Here is a 23,738-nt window from a genome sequence, read left to right as displayed (position 1 = left end):
AAACTTACTTAGCTTTTATGATGATGAATGATGATGATGATGACACTTAAACTTAATATATGCACTTTTAAACCTTTGGGAACAACATACTGACCTAGTGACCTTTGACTTAAGTTAACGACCTTTCGGACCGACTTACTACTTGCATACTTTCATTATTGACTTTACCGCTTTTATCACTGTGAGTTATAGCTTCCCTTTTTACTTATACTATTTTCGGGACTGAGAATACATGCGCTTTTTATGTTTTACTTACTTGATACGAGTACTTAAACTTTACATATGTGTGGGTTATATAACGGCATAAAGATTCCCCTTAGCACAGTAACGTTTAATCATTGGTTTTGAACCGGTGAACGCGAATATTAGATATGGATCCATAGGGTTTGACATCCCCACTCGGGCTAGTCGCGCTAGCATTTAACGGGTGTTTGATACTTCGAGGACATACGCACTTGCCAAGTGTACTTTTAGGGGGTATTACTATTACATTAAGTTAGTTACCGGGTGCCCACGGACAAGCATATACTTTTCATACTGTTTTGAATACGATAACTCGTGGTCTACATTACTTTACTGTTTACAAACTATAGCTCACCAACATTCGTGTTAACTTTTAAGCGTGTATTTCTCAGGTGCTTAGGCGATGTTGCTTCCGCTGTTAGACTTGCTGTCTTGGTGTTATAGACTTACTGTTATGGACCTGCTGTGTTAGATTTCCGCTGCATTACTTAGAGATGTCTCAATCATGAAACTTTTATCTTGCATTTGTAACTTATGTTATTTTCAAATAAAGACTTTGTAACGACCTTTGTGTCACGTTATCTTTTGTAAACGCTATCTTTTTATGAATGAAAAACTGGTTTTCAAGCAGCATGTAGTATTTGACCATGTAAAGATCTTGTTGTTGACGAATCATACACGATGGTTTTGTACGGGGCGTCACAATTTGTATCTTTAAGTTTACTTTGTAAGACACTTCCTTAAGGGGTCAAGGAAGTTAGATGGTTCTTATGATAGGAAACACCATCTTGCTTAATATTCAACTTTCTTAAAGGGATCTAGGAAGTTGATCAATTCCATTTGAAATTAAGTTGGTGTGACCTATTGAAGAGCTATGAGTGATTGTAAGAGTAGCTATAAGTTTACTTGTGAGCTATTTTCTTAAAGGGATCTAGAAGGTAGTTGTGATTTCACTAGGCTAGAGCATTAGGATCTTGTTGTTTATGAATTCTTCAAAGGGACGTAAGGGTTCATAAGTAGCAGCTTATCGAGGAACTAGTGTTGTATCCGGACACTCCACCGGGTTTGGGGTATCATAGTGAAGAAAACTCTCAATTCGTAGAATTGGGGAGTGGATTAAGGTGAATTAGTTAACATCCACTCGAACCACTATAAATCCTTGTGTTTGTGCACTTACATTCTTTACATACTTGCATTAACAAACACAAATGCTTCCATGCTTAAAACTTATGTTTTGATTGTTAAAGATTTCGAAAAAGTTTTAAGAAACCACTAAGTAACTATTCACCCCGCTCTAGTTACTTACAATATGATTTCTATCAAGCTTGCATCTTGTACGTGATTTGGTGTATATATATAATAATAATAATAATAATATATATATATATATATATATATATATATATATATATATATATATATATATATATATATATATATATATATATATATAACGAAAAAGTTATTCTTGATTGTGGTTGAAAGTTATTTATGAATTGTTACATGTATAGGTTATATGTATATATATATATATATATATATATATATATATATATATATATATATAACTTTCAACCACAATCAAGAATAACTTTTTCGTTTATATATATATATATATATATATATATATATATATATATATATATATATATATATATATATATATATATATGGTGAGGATCCATAGAGAACCAAAGGTAGTAGAGAATCTAGAGAACCAGCGGACTCACCTGGACTCACCTTCAGACTAACCTTCAATATGTGCAGATTGATCGAACAGATGAAATTAACATATGACATTCAATCTGTTGCAGGTTGATCTTCAATCTGTATGCAGATTGACCTTCAATCTGTATGCAGATTGAAACTTTTGTTTTTAATTTAACTCTGCAACATCTTGAAAAATACACGAAATGATTAAAGCAAACATGTTATAATCGATTGAACTCAATATGTGTACAGATTGAACTCAATCTGTATACAGATTGAGTTCATCTACAAAATTCACCTACTCAATTGAATGTGCAGATTCTTAAGTCAATCGAATTAATGTTTGAAATTGATGTTACCTTGTTGCATTAGTAGCGACTAGAAGATTCTGTGAAGGATTCAAGGTCTGAAAACAACTGAATCGTAAAATCAAAGTTGCAGTTCATGTTCATCATTCGTCACTGTTCATCATGAAATTGATGAATTCGATGATGATTTGGAGTATAATCTTTCAAGGAAGTTGATAATCGCTGCCTTAGGATCTTGTTTCAATCGATTTTAACTTTCAATTTTATTGATTTTGATGTTTGGTAAAATCATATCGTGGTTCCGTGGGTTCTCTCCTATGGAGAGTTCTTCTAGGTGAAATGTCCCGTTCTTATTGATTAAAAACGTTCCATATTAATTGATTTCGTTGCGAGGTTTTGACCTCTATATGAGACGTTTTTCAAAGACTGCATTCATTTTAAAACAAACCATAACCTTTATTTCATCAATAAAGGTTTAAAAGTTTTACGTAGATTATCAAATAATGATAATCTAAAATATCCTGTTTACACACGACCATTACATAATGGTTTACAATACAAATATGTTACAACAAAATAAGTTTCTTGAATGCAGTTTTTACACAATATCATACAAGCATGGACTCCAAATCTCGTCCTTATTTAAGTATGCAACAGCGGAAGCTCTTAATAATCACCTGAGAATAAACATGCTTTAAAACGTCAACAAAAATGTTGGTGAGTTATAGGTTTAACCTATATATATCAAATCATAATAATAGACCACAAGATTTCATATTTCAATACACATCCCATACATAGAGATAAAAATCATTCATATGGTGAACACCTGGTAACCGACATTAACAAGATGCATATATAAGAATATCCCCATCATTCCGGGACACCCTTCGGATATGATATAAATTTCGAAGTACTAAAGCATCCGGTACTTTGGATGGGGTTTGTTAAGCCCAATAGATCTATCTTTAGGATTCGCGTCAATTAGGGTGTCTGTTCCCTAATTCTTAGATTACCAGACTTAATAACAAGGGGCATATTCGATTTCGATAATTCAACCATAGAATGTAGTTTCACGTACTTGTGTCTATTTTGTAAATCATTTATAAAACCTGCATGTATTCTCATCCCAAAAATATTAGATTTTAAAAGTGGGACTATAACTCACTTTCACAGATTTTTACTTCGTCGAGAAGTAAGACTTGGCCACTGTTGATTCACGAACCTATAACAATATATACATATATATTAAAGTATGTTCAAAATATATTTACAACACTTTTAATATATTTTGATGTTTTAAGTTTATTAAGTCAGCTGTCCTCGTTAGTAACCTACAACTAGTTGTCCACAGTTAGATGTACAGAAATAAATCAATAAATATTATCTTGAATCAATCCACGACCCAGTGTATACGTATCTCAGTATTGATCACAACTCAAACTATATATATTTTGGAATCAACCTCAACCCTGTATAGCTAACTCCAACATTCACATATAGAGTGTCTATGGTTGTTCCGAAATATATATAGATGTGTCGACATGATAGGTCGAAACATTGTATACGTGTCTATGGTATCTCAAGATTACATAATATACAATACAAGTTGATTAAGTTATGGTTGGAATAGATTTGTTACCAATTTTCACGTAGCTAAAATGAGAAAAATTATCCAATCTTGTTTTACCCATAACTTCTTCATTTTAAATCCGTTTTGAATGAATCAAATTGCTATGGTTTCATATTGAACTGTATTTTATGAATCTAAACAGAAAAAGTATAGGTTTGTAGTCGGAAAAATAAGTTACAAGTTGTTTTTGTAAAGGTAGTCATTTCAGTCGAAAGAACGACGTCTAGATGACCATTTTAGAAAACATACTTCCACTTTGAGTTTAACCATAATTTTTGGATATAGTTTCATGTTCATAATAAAAATCATTTTCTCAGAATAACAACTTTTAAATCAAAGTTTATCATAGTTTTTAATTAACTAACCCAAAACAGCCCGCGGTGTTACTACGACGGCGTAAATCCGGTTTTACGGTGTTTTTCGTGTTTCCAGGTTTTAAATCATTAAGTTAGCATATCATATAGATATAGAACATGTGTTTAGTTAATTTTAAAAGTCAAGTTAGAAGGATTAACTTTTGTTTGCGAACAAGTTTAGAATTAACTAAACTATGTTCTAGTGATTACGAGTTTAAACCTTCGAATAAGATAGTTTTATATATATGAATCGAATGATGTTATGAACATCATTACTACCTCAAGTTTAGTAGGTAAACCTACTGGAAGTGACAAGAAATGATCTAGCTTCAAAGGATCTTGGATGGCTTGAAAGTTCTTGAAGTAGGATCATGACACAAAAACAAGTTCAAGTAAGATTTTTGCTCGAATTAAGATAGTTTATAGTTATAGAAATTGAATCAAAGTTTGAATATGAATATTACCTTGAATAAGAAAGATAACTTACTGTATATAACAAAGGTTTCTTGATCTTAGATGATTACTTGGAATGGATTAGGAAGCTTGGAAGTAAATTAGTAAACTTGAAGGGATTTTTGAAGTATTCTTGAAGTGTTCTTCCTATGATGATTATAGCTTGATTCTTGAAGTGATTTTTGATGAAGATGATGATTAACTACTGGAAAAATACGTTCATAATAGTGTGGGTGTGTTGAGAGAGAATTAGAAAGAGATTTGGAAGTGAAATGGAGTGAATGATGAGTGTTAATTGGTGAGTGGTGAGTGGGGTTAAAAGGAGTTCTAGTTAGTTGACTAGCTCATGGTAGAAGTTAAAATTGATTAGTCATACATGACATAATCAAGAGTGGAATCCCATGCTAGTTCCTATTGGTATATACCCATAGTAAGTACGTTTTGAAGCTGTGTATAATACGGGTAAGAATACGACTAGAATTCTTGATGAAAGAAAAGAATGGGAAAGTAACTGTAACCATTTTCGTTAAGTATGAGTGTTTTGATATATGTCTTGAAGTCTTCCAAAAGTATTTTAATACATATAAATACACTACATGTATATACATTTTAACGGAGTCGTTAAGTCATCGTTAGTCGTTACATGTAAGTGTTGTTTTGAAACCTTTAAGTTAACGATCTCAATTAATGTTGTTAACCCATTGTTTATTATATCTAATGAGATGTTAAATTATTATATTATCATGATATTATGATATATTAATATATCTTAATATGATATATATACATTTAAATGTCGTTACAACGATAATCGTTACATATATGTCTCGTTTCGAAATCCTTAAGTTAGTAGTCTTGTTTTTATGTATATAACTCATTGTTAATATACTTATGGAGATACTTACTTATCATAATCTCATGTTAACCATATGTATATCCATATATATATCGTCAAGTCGTTTTTACAAGTTTTAACGTTCGTGAATCGCCGGTCAACTTGGGTGGTCAATTGTCTATATGAAACATATTTCAATTAATCAAGTCTTAACAAGTTTGATTGCTTAACATGTTGGAAACATTTAATCATGTAAATATCAATCTCAATTAATATATATAAACATGGAAAAGTTCGGGTCACTACAGTACCTACCCGTTAAATAAATTTCGTCCCGAAATTTTAAGCTGTTGAAGGTGTTGACGAATCTTCTGGAAATAGATGCGGGTATTTCTTCTTCATCTGATCTTCACGCTCCCAGGTGAACTCGGGTCCTCTACGAGCATTCCATCGAACCTTAACAATTGGTATCTTGTTTTGCTTAAGTCTTTTAACCTCACGATCCATTATTTCGACGGGTTCTTCGATGAATTGGAGTTTTTCATTGATTTGGATTTCATCTAACGGAATAGTGAGATCTTCTTTAGCAAAACATTTCTTCAAATTCGAGACGTGGAAAGTGTTATGTACAGCCGCGAGTTGTTGAGGTAACTCAAGTCGGTAAGCTACTGGTCCGACACGATCAATAATCTTGAATGGTCCAATATACCTTGGATTTAATTTCCCTCGTTTACCAAATCGAACAACGCCTTTCCAAGGTGCAACTTTAAGCATGACCATCTCTCCAATTTCAAATTCTATATCTTTTCTTTTAATGTCAGCGTAGCTCTTTTGTCGACTTTGGGCGGTTTTCAACCGTTGTTGAATTTGGATGATCTTCTCGGTAGTTTCTTGTATAATCTCCGGACCCGTAATCTGTCTATCCCCCACTTCACTCCAACAAATCGGAGACCTGCACTTTCTACCATAAAGTGCTTCAAACGGCGCCATCTCAATGCTTGAATGGTAGCTGTTGTTGTAGGAAAATTCTGCTAACGGTAGATGTCGATCCCAACTGTTTCCGAAATCAATAACACATGCTCGTAGCATGTCTTCAAGTGTTTGTATCGTCCTTTCGCTCTGCCCATCAGTTTGTGGATGATAGGCAGTACTCATGTCTAGACGAGTTCCTAATGCTTGCTGTAATGTCTGCCAGAATCTTGAAATAAATCTGCCATCCCTATCAGAGATAATAGAGATTGGTATTCCATGTCTGGAGACGACTTCCTTCAAATACAGTCGTGCTAACTTCTCCATCTTGTCATCTTCTCTTATTGGCAGAAAGTGTGCTGATTTGGTGAGACGATCAACTATTACCCAAATAGTATCAAAACCACTTGCAGTCCTTGGCAATTTAGTGATGAAATCCATGGTAATGTTTTCCCATTTCCATTCCGGGATTTCGGGTTGTTGAAGTAGACCTGATGGTTTCTGATGCTCAGCTTTGACCTTAGAACACGTCAAACATTCTCCTACGTATTTAGCAACATCGGCTTTCATACCCGGCCACCAAAAATGTTTCTTGAGATCCTTGTACATCTTCCCCGTTCCAGGATGTATTGAGTATCTGGTTTTATGAGCTTCTCTAAGTACCATTTCTCTCATATCTCCAAATCTTGGTACCCAAATCCTTTCAGCCCTATACCGGGTTCCGTCTTCCCGAATATTAAGATGCTTCTCCGATCCTTTGGGTATTTCATCCTTTAAATTTCCTTCTTTTAAAACTCCTTGTTGCGCCTCCTTTATTTGAGTAGTAAGGTTATTATGAATCATTATATTCATAGATTTTACTCGAATGGGTTCTCTGTCCTTCCTGCTCAAGGCATCGGCTACCACATTTGCCTTTCCCGGGTGGTAACGAATCTCAAAGTCGTAATCATTCAATAATTCAATCCACCTACGCTGCCTCATATTCAGTTGTTTCTGATTAAATATGTGTTGAAGACTTTTGTGGTCGGTATATATAATACTTTTGACCCCATATAAGTAGTGCCTCCAAGTCTTTAATGCAAAAATAACCGCGCCTAATTCCAAATCATGCGTCGTATAATTTTGTTCGTGAATCTTCAATTGTCTAGACGCATAAGCAATCACCTTCGTTCGTTGCATTAATACACAACCGAGACCTTGCTTTGATGCGTCACAATAAATCACAAAATCATCATTCCCTTCAGGCAATGACAATATAGGTGCCGTAGTTAGCTTTTTCTTCAATAACTGAAACGCTTTCTCTTGTTCATCATTCCATTCAAATTTCTTCCCTTTATGCGTTAATGCAGTCAAGGGTTTTGCTATTCTGGAAAAGTCTTGGATGAACCTTCTGTAGTAACCAGCTAGTCCTAAAAACTGGCGTATGTGTTTCGGAGTTTTCGGGGTTTCCCACTTTTCAACAGTTTCTATCTTTGCCGGATCCACCTTAATACCTTCTTTGTTCACTATGTGACCGAGGAATTGAACTTCTTCCAACCAAAATGCACACTTTGAAAACTTAGCGTACAATTCTTCCTTCCTCAATACTTCTAACACCTTTCTCAAATGTTCACCGTGTTCTTGGTCATTCTTTGAGTAAATAAGTATGTCATCAATGAAAACAATGACAAACTTGTCAAGGTATGGTCCACACACTCGGTTCATAAGGTCCATGAACACAGCTGGTGCATTAGTTAAACCAAACGGCATGACCATAAACTCGTAATGACCGTAACGTGTTCTGAAAGCAGTCTTTGGAATATCATCTTCTTTCACCCGCATTTGATGATACCCGGAACGTAAGTCAATCTTTGAATAAAAAGACGAGCCTTGTAGTTGATCAAATAAGTCGTCGATTCTCGGTAGTGGGTAGCGGTTCTTGATGGTAAGTTTGTTCAACTCTCGGTAGTCGATACACAACCTGAATGTACCATCTTTCTTCTTAACAAACAAAACAGGAGCTCCCCACGGTGATGTGCTTGGTCGAATGAAACCACGCTCTAAAAGTTCTTGTAATTGGCTTTGCAGTTCTTTCATCTCGCTGGGTGCGAGTCTGTAAGGAGCTCGAGCTATTGGTGCAGCTCCTGGTACAAGATCTATTTGAAATTCAACGGATCGCTGTGGGGGTAATCCCGGTAATTCTTTCGGAAATACATCGGGAAATTCTTTTGCAATGGGAACATCATTGATGCTCTTTTCTTCAGTTTGTACTTTCTCGACGTGTGCTAGAACAGCATAGCAACCTTTTCTTATTAGTTTTTGTGCCTTCAAATTACTAATAAGATGTAGCTTCGTGTTGCCCTTTTCTCCGTACACCATTAAGGGTTTTCCTTTTTCTCGTATAATGCGAATTGCATTTTTGTAACAAACGATCTCTGCTTTCACTTCTTTCAACCAGTCCATACCGATTATCACATCAAAACTCCCTAACTCTACTGGTATCAAATCAATCTTAAATGTTTCGCTAACCAGTTTAATTTCTCGATTCCGACATATATTATCTGCTGAAATTAATTTACCATTTGCTAATTCGAGTAAAAATTTACTATCCAAAGGCGTCAATGGACAACTTAATTTAGCACAAAAATCTCTACTCATATAGCTTCTATCCGCACCCGAATCAAATAAAACGTAAGCAGATTTATTGTCAATAAGAAACGTACCCGTAACAAGCTCCGGGTCTTCCTGTGCCTCTGCCGCATTAATATTGAAAACTCTTCCACGGCCTTGTCCATTCGTGTTCTCCTGGTTCGGGCAATTTCTAATAATGTGGCCCGGTTTTCCACATTTATAACAAACTACATTGGCATAACTTGCTCCGACACTACTTGCTCCGCCATTACTCGTTCCGACACCATTTGTTCCTTTCGTTCTATTAACCCCTGGTCCGTAGACCTCACACTTCGCCGCGCTATGACCATTTCTTTTACACTTGTTGCAAAATTTGGTGCAGAACCCCGAGTGATTCTTTTCACACCTTTGGCATAGCTGCTTCTGATTGTTGTTGTTGTTGTTGTTGCGGTTATTATTGTTGTTGGGATGATTGTTGTAGTTGCTGTTGTTGTTGTTGTTGTTGTTGGGCCGTTTGTTGTAGTTGCGATTGATGTTGCGATTGTTGGGATAATTGTTGCGATTATTGTTGTAATTGCTGTTGTTGTTGTATTGGTGATTCTTATCACCGTTTTCCTCCCACTTTCTTTTGACTTGCTTCACATTGGCCTCTTCAGCAGTCTGTTCTTTAATTCTTTCTTCAATTTGGTTCACGAGTTTGTGAGCCATTCTACATGCCTGTTGTATGGAGGCGGGCTCGTGTGAACTTATATCTTCTTGGATTCTTTCCGGTAATCCTTTCACAAACGCGTCGATCTTCTCTTCCTCATCTTCGAATGCTCCCGGACACAATAGGCACAATTCTGTGAATCGTCTTTCGTACGTGGTAATATCAAATCCTTGGGTTCGTAACCCTCTAAGTTCTGTCTTGAGCTTATTGACCTCGGTTCTGGGACGGTACTTCTCGTTCATCAAGTGCTTGAATGCTGACCACGGTAGTGCGTACGCATCATCTTGTCCCACTTGCTCTAGATAGATATTCCACCATGTTAACGCAGAACCTGTAAAGGTATGCGTAGCGTACTTCACTTTGTCCTCTTCAGTACACTTACTTATGGCAAACACCGATTCGACCTTCTCGGTCCACCGTTTCAATCCGATCGGTCCTTCGGTTCCATCAAATTCCAAAGGTTTGCAGGCAGTGAATTCTTTGTAGGTGCATCCTACACGATTTCCTGTACTGCCAGATCCAAGGTTATTGTTGGTATATAGCGCAGCCTGTACTGCGGCTATGTTTGAAGCTAGAAAAGTACGGAATTCCTCTTCATTCATATTCACGGTGTGTCGAGTAGTCGGTGCCATTTCCTTCAAAATAGTTAAATGGAACAAGTTAATCATACAGAATATTAAGAGTAGTTAATAGTATTTCGTAGCATAATATGAACTCATTTATAAAAGCTTTTTCTTCATATTAGCGTTTTATAAGTTTAAATTCGGGTAGTACCTACCCGTTAAGTTCATACTTAGTAGCTAATATACAATTCAACTACTACAATTCTATATGAAAAACTGATTGTAATAATATTTCGCGTTCAAACTTTTACACAATATTTTACAAACTTACAATACCGCTTATTTTACATATAGCATGAAATATAGCACACAATAAATTTGATACAAGATGGTTGTGAAGATAATTCTAGCTAGTACACAAGTCGTTCAGCAAATGCAATAAAGACACGTAATTCATACGTCCAGAAACAAGTCATGCATTCTGGTTTTACTAGGATTACTTCCCATCCTTGGTCTTGTGGAACATAACCGTTATGGCCGTTGATAAGACAGCGTGTTGTAACGTCGTCAAAGGGACGAGGGTTACGTAATGACCAACAGTCTCGTAATAACCTAAAAACCTCATTTCTTACCCCAATTACCGACTCCGTCACTTGAGGGAACGTTTTGTTTAATAGTTGTAGCCCGATGTTCTTGTTCTCACTTTGGTGAGAAGCGAACATTACTAACCCGTAAGCATAACATGCTTCTTTATGTTGCATGTTAGCCGCTTTTTCTAAATCACGAAGTCCTATATTTGGATATACTGAGTCAAAATAATTTCTTAACCCGTTGCGTAAAATAGCATTTGGGTTCCCCGCAATATATGCGTCAAAGTAAACACATCGTAACTTATGGATTTCCCAATGTGATATCCCCCATCTTCCGAACGAAAGCCTTTTATAAACCAAATCATTCTTGGAACGTTCTTCGAATGTCTTACAAACTGATCTCGCCTTAAATAGTTGTGCCGAGGAATTCTGGCCGACTCTAGACAAGATTTCATCAATCATGTCTCCGGGTAGGTCTCTTAAAATATTGGGTTGTCTATCCATTTTGTGTTTTTATACTGTAAAATAGACAAGAATTAGATTCATAAAAAAAATACTTATTAATACAAGCAATTTTTACATATATCATAAAGCATAAGCACACTATATTACATATATTACACCACACGAATACAACTATCTTATTCCGACTCGCTTGTTTCTTCTTCTTTGGTTTTGGTTCGTTTTCCCAAGTTTCTAGGGATATATGATGTTCCCCTAATACGAGCCGTTATTTTCCACATTGGTTTAGAAAAACCTGGTGGTTTAGAGGTTCCCGGGTCATTGTTACAACTTAAGGACTTCGGGGGTTGACGATACATATAAAGTTCATCGGGGTTGGAATTAGATTTCTCTATTTTTATGCCCTTTCCCTTATTATTTTCTTTTGCCTTTTTAAATTCAGTTGGGGTAATTTCTATAACATCATCGGAATTCTCGTCGGAATCCGATTCATCGGAGAATTGGTAATCCTCCCAATATTTTGCTTCCTTAGCGGAAACACCATTGACCATAATTAACCTTGGTCGGTTGGTTGAGGATTTTCTTTTACTTAACCGTTTTATTATTTCCCCCACCGGTTCTATTTCTTCATCCGGTTCCGATTCTTCTTCCGATTCCGATTCTTCTTCTGGTTCCGACTCTTCTTCCGGTTCCTCTTCGGGAACTTGTGAATCAGTCCACGAATCATTCCAATTTACATTTAACTCTTCATTATTATTAGGTGAGTCAATGGGACTTGTTCTAGAGGTAGACATCTATCACATAATATCAAACGCGTTAAGAGATTAATATATCACATAATATTCACATGTTAAAAATATATAGTTTCCAACAAAATTTGTTAAGCAATCATTTTTCAAGTAAACACGGTCGAAGTCCAGACTCACTAATGCATCCTAACAAACTAGATAAGACACACTAATGCAAAATTCTGGTTCTCTAAGACCATCGCTCGGATACCAACTGAAATGTCCCGTTCTTATTGATTAAAAACGTTCCATATTAATTGATTTCGTTGCGAGGTTTTGACCTCTATATGAGACGTTTTTCAAAGACTGCATTCATTTTAAAACAAACCATAACCTTTATTTCATCAATAAAGGTTTAAAAGTTTTACGTAGATTATCAAATAATGATAATCTAAAATATCCTGTTTACACACGACCATTACATAATGGTTTACAATACAAATATGTTACAACAAAATAAGTTTCTTGAATGCAGTTTTTACACAATATCATACAAGCATGGACTCCAAATCTCGTCCTTATTTAAGTATGCAACAGCGGAAGCTCTTAATAATCACCTGAGAATAAACATGCTTTAAAACGTCAACAAAAATGTTGGTGAGTTATAGGTTTAACCTATATATATCAAATCATAATAATAGACCACAAGATTTCATATTTCAATACACATCCCATACATAGAGATAAAAATCATTCATATGGTGAACACCTGGTAACCGACATTAACAAGATGCATATATAAGAATATCCCCATCATTCCGGGACACCCTTCGGATATGATATAAATTTCGAAGTACTAAAGCATCCGGTACTTTGGATGGGGTTTGTTAAGCCCAATAGATCTATCTTTAGGATTCGCGTCAATTAGGGTGTCTGTTCCCTAATTCTTAGATTACCAGACTTAATAACAAGGGGCATATTCGATTTCGATAATTCAACCATAGAATGTAGTTTCACGTACTTGTGTCTATTTTGTAAATCATTTATAAAACCTGCATGTATTCTCATCCCAAAAATATTAGATTTTAAAAGTGGGACTATAACTCACTTTCACAGATTTTTACTTCGTCGAGAAGTAAGACTTGGCCACTGTTGATTCACGAACCTATAACAATATATACATATATATTAAAGTATGTTCAAAATATATTTACAACACTTTTAATATATTTTGATGTTTTAAGTTTATTAAGTCAGCTGTCCTCGTTAGTAACCTACAACTAGTTGTCCACAGTTAGATGTACAGAAATAAATCAATAAATATTATCTTGAATCAATCCACGACCCAGTGTATACGTATCTCAGTATTGATCACAACTCAAACTATATATATTTTGGAATCAACCTCAACCCTGTATAGCTAACTCCAACATTCACATATAGAGTGTCTATGGTTGTTCCGAAATATATATAGATGTGTCGACATGATAGGTCGAAACATTGTATACGTGTCTATGGTATCTCAAGATTACATAATATACAATACAAGTTGATTAAGTTATGGTTGGAATAGATTTGTTACCAATTTTCACGTAGCTAAAATGAGAAAAATTATCCAATCTTGTTTTACCCATAACTTCTTCATTTTAAATCCGTTTTGAATGAATCAAATTGCTATGGTTTCATATTGAACTGTATTTTATGAATCTAAACAGAAAAAGTATAGGTTTGTAGTCGGAAAAATAAGTTACAAGTTGTTTTTGTAAAGGTAGTCATTTCAGTCGAAAGAACGACGTCTAGATGACCATTTTAGAAAACATACTTCCACTTTGAGTTTAACCATAATTTTTGGATATAGTTTCATGTTCATAATAAAAATCATTTTCTCAGAATAACAACTTTTAAATCAAAGTTTATCATAGTTTTTAATTAACTAACCCAAAACAGCCCGCGGTGTTACTACGACGGCGTAAATCCGGTTTTACGGTGTTTTTCGTGTTTCCAGGTTTTAAATCATTAAGTTAGCATATCATATAGATATAGAACATGTGTTTAGTTAATTTTAAAAGTCAAGTTAGAAGGATTAACTTTTGTTTGCGAACAAGTTTAGAATTAACTAAACTATGTTCTAGTGATTACGAGTTTAAACCTTCGAATAAGATAGTTTTATATATATGAATCGAATGATGTTATGAACATCATTACTACCTCAAGTTTAGTAGGTAAACCTACTGGAAGTGACAAGAAATGATCTAGCTTCAAAGGATCTTGGATGGCTTGAAAGTTCTTGAAGTAGGATCATGACACAAAAACAAGTTCAAGTAAGATTTTTGCTCGAATTAAGATAGTTTATAGTTATAGAAATTGAATCAAAGTTTGAATATGAATATTACCTTGAATAAGAAAGATAACTTACTGTATATAACAAAGGTTTCTTGATCTTAGATGATTACTTGGAATGGATTAGGAAGCTTGGAAGTAAATTAGTAAACTTGAAGGGATTTTTGAAGTATTCTTGAAGTGTTCTTCCTATGATGATTATAGCTTGATTCTTGAAGTGATTTTTGATGAAGATGATGATTAACTACTGGAAAAATACGTTCATAATAGTGTGGGTGTGTTGAGAGAGAATTAGAAAGAGATTTGGAAGTGAAATGGAGTGAATGATGAGTGTTAATTGGTGAGTGGTGAGTGGGGTTAAAAGGAGTTCTAGTTAGTTGACTAGCTCATGGTAGAAGTTAAAATTGATTAGTCATACATGACATAATCAAGAGTGGAATCCCATGCTAGTTCCTATTGGTATATACCCATAGTAAGTACGTTTTGAAGCTGTGTATAATACGGGTAAGAATACGACTAGAATTCTTGATGAAAGAAAAGAATGGGAAAGTAACTGTAACCATTTTCGTTAAGTATGAGTGTTTTGATATATGTCTTGAAGTCTTCCAAAAGTATTTTAATACATATAAATACACTACATGTATATACATTTTAACGGAGTCGTTAAGTCATCGTTAGTCGTTACATGTAAGTGTTGTTTTGAAACCTTTAAGTTAACGATCTCAATTAATGTTGTTAACCCATTGTTTATTATATCTAATGAGATGTTAAATTATTATATTATCATGATATTATGATATATTAATATATCTTAATATGATATATATACATTTAAATGTCGTTACAACGATAATCGTTACATATATGTCTCGTTTCGAAATCCTTAAGTTAGTAGTCTTGTTTTTATGTATATAACTCATTGTTAATATACTTATGGAGATACTTACTTATCATAATCTCATGTTAACCATATGTATATCCATATATATATCGTCAAGTCGTTTTTACAAGTTTTAACGTTCGTGAATCGCCGGTCAACTTGGGTGGTCAATTGTCTATATGAAACATATTTCAATTAATCAAGTCTTAACAAGTTTGATTGCTTAACATGTTGGAAACATTTAATCATGTAAATATCAATCTCAATTAATATATATAAACATGGAAAAGTTCGGGTCACTACACTAGGATCCTTTCAATATATATATATATATATATATATATATATATATATAGTGAAAGGATCCGTAGAGAACTAGAGTATGTAGAGAACTCATAGAACTCATATATTGAACTTCAATCTATGTAGAGATTGAGCTTAAAAAAAATCAATATGCACAAAAAAAATGAAAAAAAACAGTCAATCTACACACTAAAAAAGTCAATCTGCACAAAAAAAAGTAAATCTGCAAAAAAAAAAAAAAAACAGTCAATCTGCACAAAAAAAAGTCAATCTTCACAAAAAAACTGAAAAAAAGTCAATATGCACACAAAAAAGTCAATATGCACAAAAAAAGTCCATCTGCAAAAAAAAAAAAAAACAGTCAATATGTATAAAAAAGTCAATCTGCACAAAAAAACTGCAAAAGAAGTCAATATGCACAGAAAAAAATCTGCAAGCAGATTGACTTAATCTGCACACAAAAAATGCACAAAAAAAAGTCAATCTGCACAGAAAAAAAGTTAATCTGTAAAAAAAAACTGCAAAAAAAGTCAATCTGCACGCAAGTATGAAAGGTTAGTCGATGGTTCCATGGGTTCTCTACTACCTTTAGTTTTTCATGAATCCTTACCCTATATATATAAATCAAAAGTTTTTTGTGAATTGTGGTTAAAAGTTTTATATATATATATATATATATATATATATATATATATATATATATATATATATATATATATATATATATATATATATATATATATATATATATATTAATACTCGTATTATTTGCTTTGTTACTTTGTCATTATGCAATTTTCAATTTGATTAATTAACTATAGCGTCAGACTTTAAGAATAAATAACATATTCTAGACTAAAAATAACATATTTTATTATATACACAGTGTACTTGCATACATCGTACCATTCGTATACACAATTTTGTAAAACTAATTATACTGGTCATGTTAATTTATTTTTCTATGAAATTTATAAATGACGACTCTCTCAAGTATCCTTATTTTATTGAAATGACCAACAACTTTTCTAAATTAAACTCGCGAGTTATACTTTTATTTAAAAATAATTGTATATAATAATAATTATAAAATATTTTACTATCGTCCAACGCACGGGCTTTAAAACCAACATAGCGGGCTCTTAAACTCAAAATAATAATTAAAAAAATATTAATGGTGAAAAATAAAAAAAATTGTAGACGTTATGTTACTAACACAACTTTTAAAATTTATCAACAACATGGACTCTTCAACTTAAAAGAATTTTTTAAAATTTTTCAACATCACGGGCTCTTAAATAATTCTTATGATTTTTCTATTTTTTTAGTATCCCTATTTACATATTAATATGAACTTCAAATTACATTTTTTCACGGTTTTTTACACACCTGTGCAACGGACGAGCTCAAAAACCTATATATATATATATATATATATATATATATATATATATATATATATATATATATATATATATATATATATATATATATATATATATATATATAATGGTAGGATCAAGAGGGAAGTAACAATCGGGGGGAAGCGGAGGGAAGCAAAAACTTTTTTTTTCGTTTTTTGAAAAAACTTTGTTCACGAACATTATAGATGAGATGAAAATATGAACATTTAGTAGAGACACTTTTTGATAAATGTTTTTATTTTGGCGGGAAAACGCTCGAAGAAGTAATATATAACAATTATCGTGTTTTTCGAGCGTATATTGAGATTTTAGCTATTGGGGTTTAGATATTAGGGTTTATAGGGTTTAGATATTAGGGTTTAGAAATTTAGGGTTTAGGATTTAGATTTAGGATTTAGATTGAGTTTTTAACATGAATGGTTTAGAGTTTAGGGTTTAGGGTTTGGTGTTTTGGGTTTATGGAATAAACCCAAAACACCAAACCCTAAACCCTAAACCCTAAATCCTAAACTGGGCTAAATTTTACTTCACAAAATATGAAGAAAAAAAACGTTCATATTCTTCACGAACAATATTATCTTGAATGTTATTTTTGTCGATCGTTTTCCCGCCTAAATAATAACATTCATCACGAAGTGTCTCTTTTAAATGTTCATATTTTCGTGTGATCTTGATGCCGGGAAAAAAAAATTCCAAAAAAACGAAAAAAAAAGATTTTTTGCTTCCCCCGATTGGTTACTTCCCCATTGATCCTGCCCCTATATATATACACACGTAATAAAATGTTAGTAAATATCTTCCTACAAGTCTTCTAGATTTAGTAGAGATAACTATTTAATATTTTTGAAAAATGGATATGAACCAAGTTTAACAGCTCACAATACTCAATATATCTATATCTATCTATCTATCTATATCTATCTATATCTATCTATCTATACTATACATATACATTAAAAGAAAAGAAAAATTGACATACACTATTTTTACATTATTGAAAGATAAAAAAATATCTTCCATTGCCCTTACTTTATAAGCATCGGATCAACCTATATCCTTATAACTAGTTGCATTCACATAAAACTTACCATATTACCCTTAGCAAGAAATATAGCGGGTTAAAGAAAAAGTATACCACCTAACCCCATTTGAAGAAACGCACACAGAAAATTAGGGCAAACACTCTCTGATCCTTATTCTTCTTCCCTTATTTTCAAGATTAAAGCCTTAAAAACATCAATTCAATTGACTAATGCGGGTTGATTTCAACTTAAATATCGATTGTTACATCGATTTCAACTGAACTATACGGAGTACATAGTTGCATTTTTCAACGATCCGACAAAATCTCAACCTACAATTCACACGGCGAAGTTCACGATGATGAACTCTATTCTCTCTGTAGTAACAATCCTTTTCATCCTCTCATCATCGGCTATTCATCGTAGCTCACAAGAAAGCTAATCGTAACAAACTCAAAGCCGGCGCTGAAAAAGTCTCCGTTTCAATTGATATTTATAATCAAGGATCTACGTAAGTAATTCAATTCAGTTCATTACAATTTCAAGAGAATTATCGTTAGTTGTAATTGTAAGGATAGTATTTGTTATTTTTTGGTTTATGCGACTACGATTTTGGGCTAGGGTTTTGTTATTTGGTGGGTTTCTCTTGGTAATTTTGAGATTTGGAAGACGGATTAGGTAGAAATTCGTTACGTTTGTTCCATTACAAACAAAAAATTAGGGTTTTTTTTAATGCATTACGTTTGTTCGATTACAAACAATAAATTAGGGTTTTCTTATAGTACTGTTTTCTTCCAAAAACAATGCGCCGGAAGTTGTTGGAAGGGAATTTCCTATTTACTCCGTGTCAATAAGGATCTGGTTTGATTTTAGTAATTTTTTGCTGTTGATTTTAATAAATTAAATAACTTTAGGTTTCATATAGAATGAATCATAATTATAATAAAATTCGTGTATTTGCTCTTGAAAGTTGATTATAATTCAGTTCTACGATCTATGGGTTCCGAAACTTGTTCTTGAGACCATGTCGCGCTTACTTTATTTGTTTTTCTATGCAGCTGATTCTACGCAAGGTATGGTTAGATCCCAGTGGAAATCATTTCTTACAATGGCCGGTTGTTGAATTGGAAAAACTAAGGGGCCTAAAGACTTTTAAGAATTTTATCTCCAGTAGTCTATAAGAGACCCACTATCCGACGCTATAAGTTATATGTTGACGTTTTCTCTACTGTCATGTATCGGTCTTTACTTAAATCGATTTTATGGTGTGATGTCATAGGGAGGGGCATTAGTATGGCACGCATTACTGGAGAATTATAATTTATCATATTCCAACTTAAAGGTACATGATTTATGGTTTATTTGAGTAGGCCTTATCCAGTTATTGGCAGATTCTAAATACAATTAAGATATACCTTCTACAATACTTAATAACCAATGTTCAATAAACATTATGATTATGATTATATTTTGGTGTTGTATGTAATGAATCTATATTATAATAGTTGAATCAGAGATGGTTGTAAGCCTAGAAATATTAAATGGTTTTCTTTTTCATCATATATGTCGATGTATGTTATAATCGATTATATCGATTCCCAAGTCGAATAAGAGATGTTCATCTAAATTAAAAAAGTAGACATGTGAATTTGAGTTATATACTCTGTTCAATTGTTGTGATCTATTAGTTAATATAGAACATAACTGAATTAGGTGATTAAGGCTATGAAGTGTTATTGATCCGTTTGCTATGAAGTGTTAGTGACTCATTTTCAGCGTGCAGGTCTGATCGTAGCAGCGTGCAGGTCTGATCGTAGTATTTGCTGTTACAGGTGGAAAGTTAAAAGATTGTTAAGATGTTACAACTATCCTGTATTGATCATAATGGTAGTATCAATTCCGATCAACATACAATTTCAGGTTATACTTGCTGACACTTTTATATTAGAGAAAACATCTGATGAATAAATACTTACTCATGTAATCATTTCAAATATAATGATTATAGTTTACTGCTTTTGCTATAATAGAAATAATATAGTGTACTGTTTTTTTAGTAACTCACCCTATTATAAAAAATTGATACATGTTGATATTTTAGTAACTCACCCTATTATAAAAAATTGATACATGTTGATATCTATGAACTATCCGCTTTGGGTCAAAGTGACAACCCTCATATAGCAACAAGATTGAGGAAGGAAATTCTTAACAAAAAAAGAGATGAACGGGTGAAGAACATGAATATAAATTGTGGTAGCTTCAAATCTATGTTGACAAGTATGTCATCTAAATTTATAAACACTTAAACTGTTAAATTATATTTTGCAACTTACTCGATACGTGTAAACAAATCATCCTATTTGCTACTACTAGGTTGTCACCACTTGAATACAAGTAGTCCAGGTAGACAAGGTCGTGCAACAATTAGTAATTATCATGGAGGAAAGGAAAAATTAGTAATTATCATGCAACAATTAGTAATTTTTTTCAAGACCTTCTCAGCTTTAGTCGAAAGTCAAAGATCAAGACCTCTTCTCCCAGGCTAAAGAAGATGACAAAACAAATCAAACATAACACTCCCAGATCAGTTCATCTTATGTGCAAAAATTCGTGTTCAAAGCTGATAGCATCAAAAAGCTTCATAGCTTCAAACCAAAATCAAAGCCTAGAAGAAGGTTGCACAAGAAACTGCAAGAGAATGATCAAGGGAAGGTTATTTCTGTTGAAAACCCCATGCAAAAGACTAATGGTTAGCAATCAAGGGGGAGAATGATCAAGGGAGGGTTACATCTGTTGAAAACCCCATGCAAAAGACTAATGGTTAGCAATCAAGGGGGAGAATGATCAAGGGAGGGTTAGCAATCAAGGGGGAGACTGTTGACAAAGGAAAAATTGTTGACAATCAACAATGTTTTGAAAACCCAATGTCAAGGGGAAGATTGTTGACAATGAATATTGTCTATTATATGTGACATGTGGTTTTAGTGTTACTAATGTAATATAGGTAGTTTACTTATTATTGTATTAACGAGTTTAACCATGGTAAATATATTTACCACCCTTGTAACTAAAGGAAGGTTGTTAGTATAAAAGCAACCTCCCCACTCACATTTTAACAAGTTGAGTTATATTACAAGTATCACATTTCACACACTTTCTCTCAACCTTATCATCATATTACTTGTTCTTAACAACTAAATTCACTTACACTAACAAAATCGATCGACCTTAACTAGATTTGGGACCAACAGTAATTATTCTTATTAATAAAATTATTGATCTTAAAAAAAAGAAAGGTAGGTTGGCAGCTCAGCTCACCATTTCTTCAAACGGATCGTAATTTTCGGCTACTTCATACAAGTATAAGCTATTAATTAAATCTTAAATATTATATTTTATATATACTAAATGAACCAACATTTGAATAATAATAATAATAATAATTATAATTATAATTATAATTATAATTATTATTATAATTATGATAATAAATGATAATAATAATAACGTTTGCGTAAAAATTAAATATTTATATTGTTAATAATAATTATTAGTTCAACAAATGTCTCTTGAATTTTTTTAAAAAAATTAAAATACAATTATTAAATGAAAGTTGTACAATATGTTTCAAAATTTGTACATGTGTTCATGGGGTGTCTAGAAGAGCGTCCAGAAATTTAACATTTAAGTTTAACCCTTTAAATATTTCAAGATACCATGCAAAATCTGCTTCCTGTTTTTCTTTTTTTAGCCTCCCAGGAAAAGGGATTTGGGGATTTGAATCTCTTTTAAAGGTCTCGGGTTTAGTAAGATCAGGAGGATCTTGAACTGATTGTAGAATAACAGATTCAGAAGTGTTTAAGCGATCGGACACCCACGTACCACGTACCATCGACCATTAAACCATGAATCCGTTGTTGGTTCCGTTTGTATTTAAGCGAACAATGAAAAAAATTTGAGTTCTTGTCTCCTTCTACGTCCCATTTAATACGCGACTTTTGAATAACATCTAATGACTTCATTTTGTTAATGTCGTCTCTCTCGTTAACAAGGCTGGTATGTTCATTGAGGATATTTATTGTCAAATAAAAATATTTATAATCAAAACTGATAAAGAAAGATTTTTAAAAAGTCAAACATAGAAACTTTGTGGGAAGAAGTGAGTATAATTTTATTTTTATATAGTTGTGGCTTTATCAATTCAGGCAGATTTTCATCTCAACAAGTCATAAAAGGGTTGTTAATTTGCAATCTAACTAAATAATGTCGGCCGATCATCAACTCAAATAGAAAATACGGTACACTCCATTGGCGAATATCAAATGTCAAAACACTCGAAGTAGTTAACAGTTTCAATTAATATTGAACCCAACTTCCAACTAACTAACTAGTCCCACTGCAACTTTAATCTAAGATTCATTGTTTGATACACACGTATACATTCACATTTAACACAAGCCCCCCACAAGCCCCTTATAAATATACTAATCTCACAACACCTTTTCTTCCACCAATCTAAAATATTAAACCACATACAAGTAAAATTAAACGTAATATAATTCCAAAAATGGCAAGAATTGGAATGATGTTTCTATGTGTAGTTGTGAGTTACATGGTGCTAACTGCACCCTATGCAGAGGCTGCTATTAGTTGTGGCAGTGTTGCTAGCAAATTGGCACCATGCATTGGTTACTTAAAAAGTGGTGGTGCAGTGCCAGCAGGATGTTGTAGCGGTGTTAAAGCACTCAATTCAGCTGCAAAATCAACTCCTGATCGTCAGGCAACATGTGGTTGCTTAAAGTCGGCCGCTAGTTCCATCTCGGGCATCAACCAAGGCAATGCGGCCAGCCTCCCCGGAAAGTGTGGTGTTAGCATTCCCTACAGCATTAGCCCAAGCATCGATTGTAGCAAGTACGTATTCACACCTTCTAACTATATAACTTTAATTAAAGGTTAATTTTTGTATATAACCATCAAAAAGTACGTTAATCATATCAATTAAGACGAATAGGCAAATTATTGTGGAAGAAGATAATATCACATGTTTTGTACTGATGTATTATCCTATATTGATGTTCGCAGGGTGCACTGAGGATGGGAAATTAATGAATGGAAGAATAATGCTTGGACATGGATGTTTCAAAGCATATTTAAACTAAAATAAATATAAATATTATGAAGAGTGCTATCTTGTTTCTTATTTGAGATGGCATATATCGCTGTGTCACTTGTCCATCTTTTCTATTTGTAATTGTAATGCCTTTTCGTGATCATATATAATATATTGTGTTTTGTTATATAGTTTATGTTGTGATCATCTTTGTAATAACCTTCATTAACGAACTTGATTGAAGTATAAAAAATATGACGAATGAGAGAGATGGTTTAGTTTTAAATATGAAAATGTGTGTTGGCTACTCAATCACTCAAAAAGGTTATAAACATAATACGAAGTAACTTTGAGTCGAAACTGTAGGGGTTTGTATGATTTTTCATAAAACTATATAGCAGCGGAAGCATGTATAACAATTTTTAATCCTTTCAAAAACTCCTCACCAAGGATCCAATTGCATGTTGTTAAGAAAACTAAATAATAA

The 23,738-nt window shown here is 33.2% G+C and overlaps 1 protein-coding gene and 1 long non-coding RNA gene across 4 annotated transcripts; both read left to right on the top strand.

Moving 5' to 3' along the window:
* The first annotated feature begins 18,226 nt into the window (after positions 1 to 18,226).
* On the top strand, positions 18,227 to 21,252 carry LOC139843583 (uncharacterized). 3 transcript variants are annotated; one of them, XR_011757630.1, is made up of 4 exons: positions 18,227 to 18,649; positions 19,197 to 19,480; positions 19,922 to 20,058; positions 20,515 to 21,252. It is a non-coding gene; the product is annotated as an uncharacterized lncRNA (long non-coding RNA). The 3 variants fall into 3 exon arrangements; XR_011757631.1 differs by having other exon boundaries at positions 19,922 to 20,394; XR_011757629.1 differs by having other exon boundaries at positions 19,922 to 21,252.
* Positions 21,253 to 22,641: 1,389 nt separating this feature from the next.
* Positions 22,642 to 23,438, top strand: LOC139843582 (non-specific lipid-transfer protein-like). Its single transcript, XM_071833693.1, has 2 exons — positions 22,642 to 23,052; positions 23,224 to 23,438. The coding sequence occupies exons 1-2, from the start codon at positions 22,709 to 22,711 to the stop codon at positions 23,231 to 23,233; spliced, it is 354 nt and encodes a 117-aa protein (XP_071689794.1). The 5' UTR covers positions 22,642 to 22,708; the 3' UTR covers positions 23,234 to 23,438.
* The last annotated feature ends 300 nt before the right edge of the window (positions 23,439 to 23,738 follow it).

The sequence above is a fragment of the Rutidosis leptorrhynchoides genome, chromosome 4, assembly GCF_046630445.1.
Source record: "Rutidosis leptorrhynchoides isolate AG116_Rl617_1_P2 chromosome 4, CSIRO_AGI_Rlap_v1, whole genome shotgun sequence".
NCBI lineage: Eukaryota > Viridiplantae > Streptophyta > Magnoliopsida > Asterales > Asteraceae > Rutidosis > Rutidosis leptorrhynchoides.
The sequence above is the reverse complement of the archived record's forward strand: the minus strand, read 5'-3'. Positions and strand labels throughout refer to the sequence as shown.